General features: G+C 40.8%; 3 protein-coding genes across 7 annotated transcripts in view; 1 reads left to right on the forward strand and 2 right to left on the reverse strand.

Annotated features, from left to right (window-relative positions):
• Positions 1-1,085: 1,085 nt before the first annotated feature.
• On the reverse strand, positions 1,086-5,940 carry cntd1 (cyclin N-terminal domain containing 1). 2 transcript variants are annotated; one of them, XM_056366258.1, is made up of 7 exons: positions 5,546-5,940; positions 3,002-3,077; positions 2,741-2,912; positions 2,491-2,653; positions 2,214-2,358; positions 1,699-1,795; positions 1,086-1,503 (listed from the first exon to the last, which is right to left on the reverse strand). In XM_056366258.1, the coding sequence occupies exons 1-7, from the start codon at positions 5,706-5,708 to the stop codon at positions 1,390-1,392; spliced, it is 930 nt and encodes a 309-aa protein (XP_056222233.1). In that variant the 5' UTR covers positions 5,709-5,940; the 3' UTR covers positions 1,086-1,389. The 2 variants fall into 2 exon arrangements, with proteins under 2 accessions (XP_056222233.1, XP_056222235.1); XM_056366260.1 differs by having other exon boundaries at positions 1,380-1,529.
• A 125-nt stretch (positions 5,941-6,065) lies between these two features.
• On the forward strand, positions 6,066-7,645 carry LOC130162508 (cytochrome c oxidase assembly factor 3 homolog, mitochondrial). The gene is made up of 2 exons (XM_056366261.1): positions 6,066-6,300; positions 7,010-7,645. The coding sequence occupies exons 1-2, from the start codon at positions 6,066-6,068 to the stop codon at positions 7,111-7,113; spliced, it is 339 nt and encodes a 112-aa protein (XP_056222236.1). The 3' UTR covers positions 7,114-7,645.
• A 54-nt stretch (positions 7,646-7,699) lies between these two features.
• The window catches only part of wnk4a (WNK lysine deficient protein kinase 4a), a 42,645-nt gene continuing 37,912 nt past the window's right edge, over positions 7,700-12,432 (reverse strand). For all 4 annotated transcript variants that reach the window (XM_056366256.1, XM_056366254.1, XM_056366257.1 and 1 more), the window contains 5 exons: positions 12,131-12,218; positions 10,354-10,978; positions 9,936-10,141; positions 9,707-9,801; positions 7,700-9,588 (listed from right to left, as the gene is read on the reverse strand). In XM_056366256.1, the coding sequence (XP_056222231.1) occupies positions 9,586-9,588; positions 9,707-9,801; positions 9,936-10,141; positions 10,354-10,978; positions 12,131-12,218 (1,017 nt within the window). In that variant the 3' untranslated portion in view covers positions 7,700-9,585. The remainder of the gene's footprint in view (positions 9,589-9,706; positions 9,802-9,935; positions 10,142-10,353; positions 10,979-12,130; positions 12,219-12,432) is intronic.

Consider the following 12,432-nt stretch of genomic DNA (forward strand, 5'->3'; position numbering starts at 1 on the left):
TCTCACTACCTGGTGGGGTTTTTTTTTTCCAATCCATTTACTTTTCTAGCTTCTATGCTATTTCATAATATCAACTGTTATTTGATATCGGCTGTGTTTCTATTGCAAGCCAACACGTTTGAGTTCTTTTTGAACACAGAAAAGAACTCAACACCTTCTCCTTTTCCAAGGCAACAAAGCACATCCTGCACAGTATCATAACAAGCAAATATCTGAGCATGTTAAAGACAAAGTATTAAATGGATCCACCCATGGGGGAAGCGAGCAAACAAACACAAAGCCAAGATATCCTGAAGAGCAAGAACAAGATGAAACACCTTTTCAACAAAACAAACACTGAGGAGATCATTTGACTCGGAGTGTCCCTCCGGTGCTGAGACTCTGGACGACTTCCTGGGAGGTACCACCACTGTTCCCCATCTTCCCACATATGATACACTGTCAACTAACTCTGACGAGGAGGAGGAAGATGATGACTCATTAGCCGACTGGCAGGACACACACACACACAGAGATTTGATCACCTTTCCGGGGACAGTTTCCCCCACCAATCTCAGCCTCCACTAGCCTCTCTCACAGTGCTCATAGCCTACATACATACATAGCCTGCAGGCTTTCACTGTTAAATACATCAACATTGTCACATGGAGAACCTGTTAGTAGTGAGGAATACAGTCTCACCCCCCAAACAAGGCAACCTCATATGGCACCACTTCCACCTATCATTTTAAAAATACTCTATGATAAACTTAGGGATGTTATATTTTGTGCAGAATGGGCATAGAATTGGGAAAATTTTAATCTTTATATGGCATCAAGTGCGGTTATTCATTCTTTCCTCAGATTCAGATATTGCCATTGCTTCCCTACCTAATAAGGATGAGACTCAGAAAAATGAGAGAGAGAGAGGAGAAACCTCTCACTGGAGACGTCTGACACTTGATCCTCAGCCTTACTCCTTTTTTTTTTTTTTTACATCTTGGTGAAACTAAACACACGTATTAATCCACAATGCATCTCATTTAAGTGAACAGATCAATGTGACATGGAAGATTTAGAAGCATCTACAGTATACTGATGTTTAATGCAATATTTATTACATTTTCCAAGTGTCACTAGTAAGTGTCAATAGTAAATTGGCTTTACAGAATGTAGAATCAAAATAATCTAGACCTATGTCCATCACTAACAGGCTACTTTTAAGAATGTCACCACTCTATGGGGATTTTTTCTTTTGGCACCATTTCATTACATTAATTTTTCTTACACCAAACATCTGTCTTAGTTACACAGAATATGTTCTACACGGACATCTACAGCTACAACACAAACTCCACCATAAAGAGTGACAATATAAAGCAGTGTTCTGTGGGTGACCGTTATTAAGACTCAAGTTGATGTTACGGGGAAATTGGATCTAACAATATGCGTCAGTGTCACAAGAGCGAAATCGCTGATGCTCTTCCTTGAGATTGCTGTGATATGGCTCAGTTCTTCCACAACCTGCCACGCATGAAAAGAAGGTAAGTCTACATGAAAAAAAACAAAAAACAGTTTGTATGGAATATATAATGACTTACCTAGAGTAAGTCACTATGTCTAGAGTTTTGACATTTAAAACACAGAGAACAAATAATATTGTAGTTGTGATTCAAATACAGTGTTAATCATATTTCATATAAATCACAAGTGTTTCACCTGTTCCCATTTTTTGAAACGGAGGATGAACACAGCCACGGCGATGACACCGACACCAAGAAGCATGCAGTCTTCAGTCACTGTCACAAACGTCTCTCTGGTTTTTAAATAAGGTTACTGCAGTGAATACTGGACTTTTATTCACCAGGTGGCCAGAAACACTTTCAAAAGAATGATAATGTTGCCACATGTATGCTGGATGTATAAATAGGCAACTGTTTGCAAACGTATGTCAATGTTATGTTCATTGCTTGTTTCTGCTGCCTCCAAGTGGTCACAAACATGGCTGTACTCATTCATAATTAAATAGCTCTTGGGTAAATGTCTTGCAGGGCGACGAGCCATGAAAAACATGATAGCACAAGACAGAGTTTGAAACCAAAAAAGCATTGACAGTTCTCAGCTGCTCACAGTCTACTCAACTGCCAATCAAGCAGCTTGTCCACTCTACCATGACGGTAATCACCTGTTCCAAAACATCAGAAAACATCTGGGCTTGAAGATAAATGCAATACCTCTGTTCTCTGGATGGGCTGACACTCCGAACGGTACTCCTCAACAAGGTGTCGTAGATGGCGGTCCTCTGCAGGCTGACGAACTGGAGAACGTGGTGGCACAAGTCATACAGGCGGTCCACTGGGCTGGACGGCTCATTATGTCCTACAAAAGTTTTGTCACCACAAATCAGTGCAACATTTAAATAGATACGATTATCTTCACAGAGCCATCTCCATTAATATTTCCCTCTTTTTTTTTACATCCTAACACTTGATTCTGTGATTATGATCTTACCAAGCACCTCCAGAAGTATTTCCACATATGTCAGAGGATTTGGGGCATTTAGTCTGAATTCAAGCCCTTTCAAGACCATCAGCTCTGATTTCATGAGAGTCTGCTTGGAAACACTGTGTCCGACCGAATGCAGAAACTGCACTGCAGTATTGTTGTCGATTATCTAAAAATAAAAAATATGGGAGATTAGCTTGATTTTTGAAATCACAGGGAAATGAAAGTTATTAACGGTAGACATCTCAGAACTTACATGACTGTGCAAAGACAGCTTGCTTGCGAGTTGCACACAGGAGAAGACAATGAGCGGGAATTTTCCCTCGATCTTGTCAAAAATAACATCCTCGTAACTTCCTGGCTGATCAGCAGCTGCACCTTGAGGTGTGGGTGTGGTGAGCAAATCTGTGAGGTGCTTGACCATGAACCTGAGGGAGATAGTTATTCACATAAAGGCTTGTCTGATCCAATCACATGTAAGGTGTAACAGGGAAGCAAATATACTTCTCATTTTTACCTTTGAAGTAATTCAATGGCATGGTATCCAACCAGTGGATCGAGTCTCAGTTCTTTAGCGATCAGGAAGACGTACTCTAAGTTAGAGAACAAAAGCGGAAAAATACTATTTTTTGAGTGGAGGCATGAGCAAAGCATGTTGGGAAAGAGTTGACGGACCATAATCGGATACAATATACATTTTTAGAGAGGAATTTGTAAGGCAGTGTCATGCATGCAGTAAAATGGTGGCAGTAAATGTGTTTGGACAATCCTATGTAAAGTTACACAGGGAGAGATCTAATGTAGTTCTGTGAAATGGGATCAGTTAAATGAAATGTGAGCAATAACTCTCCAAGTATTCACTGTCATTTATGAGCTCTTTGCAGTCTTGCTAAATGAACATGTTGGAAATGAAAAACTATAAATATCATTTATCAGGTACAAATCATCAGCTGGATGGTGACATAAAATACCACATTGGCTCAGATGGTCCAATAAAGTAAATCTTAAAAAAGGAATCATTAATCATTAAATTAATATTCATTTTAAATTCTGATTCTCTAGTCTTTATACTTATTTTGTGTGAAATAACAGCTAACAGCCATGTACGTAAAACACTGAATCACAACCATGCTGGGTTCTCACCACCACCCACCAGCCTAACACCGGCAGACTGGCTGGTTTTTCTACTGACAAGTCAGTTTGAAAGAAACTAAAGTATTTAGCTGGAAATTCCCTCCATGCTGTGAGAATGGCAGGTTACTTCAAGCCAGCACGTTAAAGAGACAGATAGAACTTATCAAAGAGGTATCCCTGTTAATCTATTCAAATAAATAGTATTTTAGGTGTTATGTGAACTACTAAGAGACATATGCATGTTCATCAGCGGTCATTCAAGCAGCTTTCCATCTGTTCCTCTGCATTGGCAGGGTTTGTCTGCTGAGCTGCTGGCAGCTGGGAGACTGCTACCTGGAGTTTGTATGAGAATTTGGCCTCCATAATGACAGGGCTCACAATCCCAGGTGTATCAAAGACTCCAGAATAATGACAGTGTACAGTGAGGCTTAGTGGGCCACTCAGAGTTAGTCTCTTACATCTTAGTCAATCCCACCTGCTGAAAAAAATATCAAAACTGCCACTGCTGCACTGCAGCTGAAAGAATTACAATCTCAAAACACAGAATATTACAGGTCCACTGATAACAGCCTATACTGTAAATGTAAATATATTAGCATCATCCATAAAAGATACAGTGTCAGATTATATTTTACATTTGTAGATCATACACCCTATGTACACTTCATTCAAAGAGTATTCAGACCCCTTCACTTTTTCTTATGTTGCAGCCATAAGCTAAAATCATTTTATTTCATTTTTTTCCTCATCAATCCGTCAAAGCAAAAACTGAATTTTAGAATTTTTTTGCAAATTTATTGGAATGGAAAATGGCTTGGGTTTTGCTCTGATAAGTTCAGTGCATGTCTTGTTTCCTGTTTTATTGTGAAACACTCACCTCTCTTGTCGTTTCAGTTCCTGCCCTCATGTGTCTCCCCACCCCTTAATCATCCACACCTGTTCCCAATCAGCTTACCTGCCTCTGCTGTTCCCTGTCAGTCCAACCCGTTTATATACTCCTCCTGTTTCCTTTGTCGCTTGCCAGATTGTCCTTGTTAAACCTTGTGTGAACACTGCTTTCCAACAGTCTCCTGGTGTTAGTACCTATGGTGTGTGACTTAGTATTATTTGTTGTTATTGGTTTTTGGATTTTTGCCTACATCCTGCCTGTTCTTGTTTGCCTGTTTTGCATTTTTTGCAACTGTTCATCACCTCCTGGGGTTTTCTCTGCTTCTAAATCTCTGTTAGTCCCAGAATTGTTACAGTGATGCCCTATATAGACAGGTGTGTGCCTTTCCAAATCATATCCAATCGAGTGAATTTACCACAGATGGACTCAATCAAGGTGTAGAAACATCTCAAAGATGATCAAAAGGAATGGGAGGCACCTGAGCTAAATTTCAATTGTCATAGCAAAGCCTGTAAATACTTATGTCAATGTGATATTTCAGTTTTTCCTTTTAACAAATTTGAAAATATCATGGGGGTACTGGGTGTAGTTTGATAAGATTGAAAACTAAATTTAAATGATTTTAACATGAGGCTGCAGCATTAAAAAAGTGAAGGGGTATAAATACTTTATGAATTCGTTGTAGATATAACTGTAAAAAAAAATTAAAAGGGAAAAATCATTTGGCAATGAGAAGGTATTGTGCTATCTTATCTTATGCTCTCTAATAACTCCATAGAGAAATGTACATATTTTAAATTTGCAGATACCAAGTTGTCGTTGTTCTTCCAAATAAAGGTTATAAAAATGAACCCTTTTGAAAGTGGCCTATGGCATTATGCGCATTTAAAACGGGAAAAATTACTTTTGGAAATAAAAATGTCCAAATTCAATGTCGAAAGAAAGCAATTCACGCAGTTCTACTAACGGTCGTTTCATTAACAGAACAATGACAAGGCTTGTTTGTAAGCAAGATGAAATGACAAAAAATGTACTTACCAACGAGTCTTTTATCTTTGAAGGTCCCGCTACATTTTGATAGATGGTTGAGGTTATCTTTGTTTCTTTTGTTGAGATTAACAAGAAAATCTGTGAGCAGGTCAAAAGAGACTTCCCCAAACTTGAAACTGTGATTGGGAGAGCAAAACGATCTATTCGCCATTTACAATCACTAACGAACGGCTTCTTTATGCACAAACGTCACATTTACCAGCTGCCAGGTTTATATTTAAGAATATGTTCACTTTTGTCAAAAACTTGGGTAGAAAACCAAAAGAAAAACGTGTTTGAAGTTTATATTTTCCGGAAGATGGCGCTACATTCCCGAGGTTGTCACTCCAAAGTCGCTCCAACGTCTCCGTGTAGGAACCAAAGCTGCCATGGGGACTCATTTGGATGTTGCACAATTTTGTTTCTGGCTCCTTCTGCCCACCGCAGATCTAGCAACATATGGATGGGCTGCTCACGTCGCATGTAAACGCCGCCAACTCGGCTAATCATTTGAAATGCAGCTCTGCGTATGACTGTTGTGCAACCACGTCCTTCGCTGACTGCAGATATGGCTGACAAGACGCCGAAGGAGTCCGATGCTCCCTTTGCAACCAGAATAGACCCGGCTAAAGAGGGTCTTTCTTCGGAACAGATGCACTTTATCCAGCAGGTAGAGCGTGCACAGTGGAAGAAGAAAACACATCTGCTGCGGGGGCGAAATGCTGTCACAGGGCTCGCCATCGGAGCACTCGTTCTGGGAATCTGTATCCTTGCCAAGCACACTAATGTTAACACAAGGTGAACTATGTAACGTTAGCCTAGCATGCTACAGTCACTCCGTAGTCCTTGGGTTTGAGTTAGATAACTGTTTTTATCACAACATAAACTAACACTATCGCTAATTTAGCTGCGCAGCTTATATTTCAGACAGTATATTCTTTGTGTGGGTATAGATAGCTATGACAGAAAAGTTCCTAACTGTAGAGGTGTTTGGAGTGTATTAGCTAATTAAAACACAAATGTCAAGCTTGTACTATTCTTTATATTACACTGTGTTGCACTAAATTTAATTGAGTATACACTTAAACAGTTTTGAAGGTAACTAAGCCGGGAAAGATGAGCTTCCAGGTGCCTTCGCGGTATTACGGACAAACCTGTTTCCTGAACTCAAAGATGCCTGTGAAGGCAGATGTTTGAAACTTGAAAATAAGATTTAGCTGTCCAACTCAAGTTGCAATTTAAAAAATAAAAAATAAAAAAAAAAATACAAAAGGATAAAATGGGTATCTTGATATTTGAATGATTAAAGACAACATTAAGGCGCAGTGTGTTTAGCCTCGGCTGTTACTACAAGCAGTGATGACACAAGCACCTGGCTGACATGCTGCTTGCATCACTCACTTGTCATGTAATGTGTTATATTATGTTTCTTGCTTCCACTTACTTGCCTTGACCACTTGCTCCCTCCATTAGATGGCTACACATTTTACTCAGTCTCCCAGGAAAAGATCATGGATGAAATAGATGAGGAGGCCAAACGTGCAAGAATGCAGGGACCAAGCACCGGTGCCAACTGAGACGCATGAGTTGCCTGCCTGTTGTTGGACTGTGTGTCTGTCCTGCACTTAACTGAGAAGGGACTTATGTGGACACTAATGCCACTGATTCATATTCCATGGACTGGCCGCTGTTCTTTCATGCTGAGACAGCGCTGGACTTTTTGTTTTGTCATGATTTTGAAGGGTGATTGTGTGGTTTCTGCTGCTGACTTAAAACTAGAAGTGTCTTGATTTTGAATAAACTTGCCTGCCAGTGGAAAGGACTTATCACTGACCTCCACATGATCTTTACATGCTAGCCAAAAGGCCCAGGCTTATTAGTAATTATAGTCGTTACCTGACAGGTTTCCAGCCCAGATCATGTGATGTGCATACAGTATGAGGGGAATATACTAACTTTCAGTCAGCAAGTGATGTTAAATCTACAGTGGCCTTTAACAGCAAAGGATGCCAGTGACACTGCTGAAATGACACATGAATCAACCTGTTGAAACATGTTATTTATGTTGAAAAAGTGATGAGTTGTTAAATAAAAATCTACTGTATTTGATTTTTTAACAAAATTATGTGTAACTGTGTGCAATAAGGATGACATACAAGTAGCGGTATTTACAGTTGCATTTATTTTTTTCAAAATTTGATATACAGAGTCTGATCTAGCCACCAAATCTTAAGAGTAAAAATATAAAATAAGACATTGTAAGGGAAAGGCACAGATTCAGCATGGCAGGACAGCAGCTTCAGAAAGCAATACAATTATATATTTACATTCAAAATTTAGAAATTTCTTTGAATATATATATTACGAATCTTACAGGAGTTATACTGCCAGAAAATTCAGTGTGTGTTGTGAATATTTTTTTTTTTTAATATAAGGCAACAGCTACAGATTCACAGCTTGGACTGATTTCTCCATATCCCACAATATACTGATTATTTCAAACTGTGGGAGGGTAGATCATCATTACTGTGATCCAATATGAAATATTGTGATCAAACATAAACCGGAGAATATCCTCTACCTCTCTTACGGAAAAATAACAGGAAAACATCTCAGCTCTTCCTCGAGTGAGCACAGTTTTTGTCCACAAATGTGTTAAATGACTGAGTGTTAAAGTAGAATTTGCTAAAGTGCACAAGGTGCTTGATCTATGATCTTGATCTAGCAACAAATATGATTTTTGCTTGAGCAAGAATTAAGGTTGCTGAAATATTTAGTTTACTCTTAACTTGTAAACAAGATCTATAAAAGCACTCTACTATATACACATGTACAAACAACAGGAAAAGCCAGTAGTGTAAAACCTAGGTGGATTTTTCACATCTAATCAATATGAAGAAATACTTTTTTCCCATTTAAAGCCAGCTATAGTATTTGACATTGACATGATGTTCTCTATGCTTCTGCATAAAAAACAGATTTTTTTTTTTCCTGCTGAAGTGAGCTACATGCCAACATTTATAGATGTTGTACAACGTTTCTTCCTGACGCATTAACATCTCCATGATATCTCCTTATTGTACTGTTGTACAACGTGAAAAATCATCATCTTCACTACATCTGAAAATGTCAGGACTGCAGTCAAACCTCTCCAGGCTGTGTCTAGAGAATGTAAGGTGATCTTATCAGGTGTCAAAACCACTAAAGGAACCGGAGATGTACTACAACAAAATGTTTTGAGAATACAAAGTTGACTAAATCAAACTGACTGCTCTCGTCAGCCCCTTGATGGCAGGAATCGGAGCTCCACTAAATGAGAGTATATTCACTGTTCAGTCAGCAGGTGCCGAGACATTAGTTACAAACTACAGCAAATATGTTGTGAGATCGTCCGAAGTGTGTCGTCATCTGTGCCCGACAGCTGTCAGTGAGAGTCAGAGCTTGGCTGCGGTTCACATGACTGTGCTCAGATTGATTAAACGGCAGTGAGTCAAACAAGCAGGAAAACAGTAACTGTAGTCATTCTGGGTCAAAGTCGTACAAAGTGACACAACTCTGCAGCACTTGGTATTTCACTTGACTGCGTTAATGCAAAAAAAAAAAAAAAAGAAGCTTTAAAACAAACTGTGGTGTTTAGCAGGGTACTGTGGCAGCGTGGACTGAAGCTGGTTACTTCTGAACCGTTGGATCTGACAGTTTATGTACAAGAGAGCAAAAAAAAAGAACTTGTGAGTTTTAACATGAACCAGACTGGTAAGATATTCTGAGCTTCAGCTGCAACAAATTCACCAAATCTGACAAAAGGGCCGAAAACTGGAAGTTACAGTTCCTGTGTAAATCCAGATTTATTGATGACAGTTTCTGTACAGTTGAGGTAAATGACCACCGGCATGAACCTTGTGACCACTTGCGGAGGGAAGCAGTTTTATGCTGATCAGTGTGCCAGTGAAAAGTGTTAAAAGTGATCCTCCTTCAGGACGGGTTTGACCACTGCAGTCACACTTCAGATGAGGTAGTCCAGATACACAGCGTGCTTGGCTGAGCGTTTCTCACTGGAAAAGCGAGATGGAAAAAAACACAAAGTGTAAGACTTAACTGTTTAGCATTTCTGTTGAGTTTCACAAGGGGAATACTATTAATATGAAGTCTGTTTATGCAATGAACACTCACCATTCTATTAATGTCAGTGGCAAAGGTGACCCCTTTGCTAGGTTTATCCTGGGAGCCGCTGCTGCTGCCTCCAAGGGAGTTTCTCCTAATGATACCTAGGAAAACAAACATAGTAAATATGCTACAAAACCCATTTAGAAAGGGTTTTTAGATTTAGTCTTATATATATATATATATATAATCTTCACATATTTACTATGATATGTTAAATGTGGATGTTCTTCCTCACCTTGGAGTGGCAACATGTCCAAGCGCTGCAGGCTGTTCCTGCGGGATGAGGGGAAACCGCTCCCCTTGGAGAGGCGGCGCTGTCGACTGGACAGCATAGCAGCGGGAGAGACGATGCCTGGAGGAGGAACCTTCCCCATCTTCTCGTACAGCTCCTCGATCTCTCTCTTCTGGGCGGCCTGCAGGGTCTGCACCTCTGTCAGATGTCTGATGAGGGACAAAAAGTAACAAATAAGTTGGTCCTTGAAAATCCTCTGAAGCAAGTTGCATAAATTAAAGTCTTAATTTCTTAATATAAGTCTTGTGTTACCCCAAAACATCAAGTCCCATCAAATACAATTGTGAAAGTCATTGCAAAGTGAATTTGAACTCTGTTAATATTCTGTTTCTGGCACCTGATCCTCACTGGTGTCACTTACTTCTCTCTGAGTTCCTGAAGCTCTTCCAGCATTTCTTCGCCATCGCTGTCAGAGTCATCGCTGCTCAGGTAGGGAGCGTTGCGGTTGTAAGTCATCATCCATAAATGGTGGAGGGCGTTGCTGTACTGCGGGCTGCCCACCGCTCCATCCCACAGCCTCCCCTCCATCTCAGCAGCCGTCACAGAGAGCCCGCTGTCCGCAGACGTTCCCATCAGGCTGAGGCTGTACGCCCTCCTCCGGCTCCTCTTCCTCGTCCTCTGTCGTTCCCCGACAACCTCTCCCTCATCCTCTTCATCCTCATCTTCATCCTCCTCTCCCCTGACCTGCTGCTGCTGCTGCTGTTGTTGCTCATGGTCCCCAGCCCATCCCGGCTGCCCGTCAACCTCCTGGAGGAGCGGTGCCGACCCTCTGTGGGGATGTGGGTGAGGAGGGGACATGGTGAGGGAGGTGCCCAGGCTGGTCTCAGACTCCCCCTGTTCCTCTGTGCTGCTCTCTGTTGGGGTGCTGCCCCCGTCCTCGGGCTGTAGTGCAGCAGGTACAGCACCTATAGGCACAGCGGGCACAGGGATGTCCATACTGGGGGTCACCTGGAATCGCCCAACAGTCACTGGTGCAGACTGGACTTCTGTAATATAAAGAAAGGGTGTTTTTAGAAGATAAAAATCTATGTAAATTACTAGATTGAGTTTCCAAATTGTGCATCCAAAATGTTTTTTTCTCCAAGAAATAGGTTATATTGGTTAACATTAATGCTGGTAAGTTGTAGTTACTTACTTTTAGTGTCCATATATACGTTATAGCATCTAGGCAGCTAATTTATATAAGTGACAGCCAATCACTGGCTAAGCAGCAGTGATTGTTCTCTAATCTGATCAGAGCTGATTGATCATTAGGACAAAGCCCCACTCATTCTTGACCAATATGGTTTGATTAAAATCTAATCATGTGTTTTCTTGGCTACAGTCTTGAAAGAGGTATCACTCTGTTGTTTCTTATTTCCTTAAATGCTAATCTCCCAGTAGGTAGATATACCCTAAAGAGCCTTAATTTACAGCAGGGATAGTATCTGATAATTGTGATTGTATCTGATGCATAAACACTCTGCATGCACTCACATCTGCAGACAATTTCAGGGTTTAAAATCCTGCAGTGCCTCAGTTTGCCCACTAAGTGTCCTTCTTACAGTAAACACAGAAAGCGTCTGGGTCTGTGCCCGCTGAAACAGAGGGACTCTGTTAAATGTGGGCTCTTGAGGAGGGTATAAATACTGACAGGTGTGGGATTTGGGAGGAGAGGCCTGTAATGAGCAAGGCCGCTCACTGATTGGTCAGTGTCGGGGGGGAGGGCCGCAATCACACCTACGTTTGTGTTCGTTTTCAATGGAACATTACATCCAGACGGTTATGCAACGCCTCCTGAGGCACCGCCAACAGATGACAATGTCACCAAGGATACGATGGAGAGAAAAAAGCGGCGGCTGAAAACAACTCAAAAGGCAAATTGTCTGTAACTGGGACATCAGGCTGTATTTAGACCTAATATATCATAAAATAAAGCAGAGGAGCAAGACTTGTAACTTTTCGGCTATGGGTGCTTTTGAGTGAATGCACAAGCGTGTATGTGGGTTTGTTTTGGGGTGAAAAAATAAACATACAGTATGTAATTTCCCAGCTCTCCCAGCTCCTGGCTAGTAACACGCTTCACATCAGGGGTTTATGATCCAGAGACGGAGGAGAAACTGTTTTAGGGACATGACAACATGCACAGAGTTTCTTACCAGATTGAGTGGACGAGGCTTTGGGTTTTGGGGTACTGGCATTCATCTCAGGTATAGCCGGGTGCAATTGAGTGCTGAAGGATGATAACTAGACAGGAAGAATGAATATCATTAGCATTAGTGCTGCAGCAGATTGGGTATTGACCCAGATGTTTCTTCATCAATGTCTTAAAATTCTGCGTTGCAGCTATCACTCATGGCAGGCCATAAAACTTTCCTGGCCTAATTCTATCTTACATAAAATGATCCCAATGAGTTTGACACAGTACAGTACTCTGATTTTAAATGTGGCTAAAACATAG

This window comes from Seriola aureovittata, chromosome 21 (assembly GCF_021018895.1).
Source record: "Seriola aureovittata isolate HTS-2021-v1 ecotype China chromosome 21, ASM2101889v1, whole genome shotgun sequence".
Classification (NCBI taxonomy): domain Eukaryota; kingdom Metazoa; phylum Chordata; class Actinopteri; order Carangiformes; family Carangidae; genus Seriola; species Seriola aureovittata.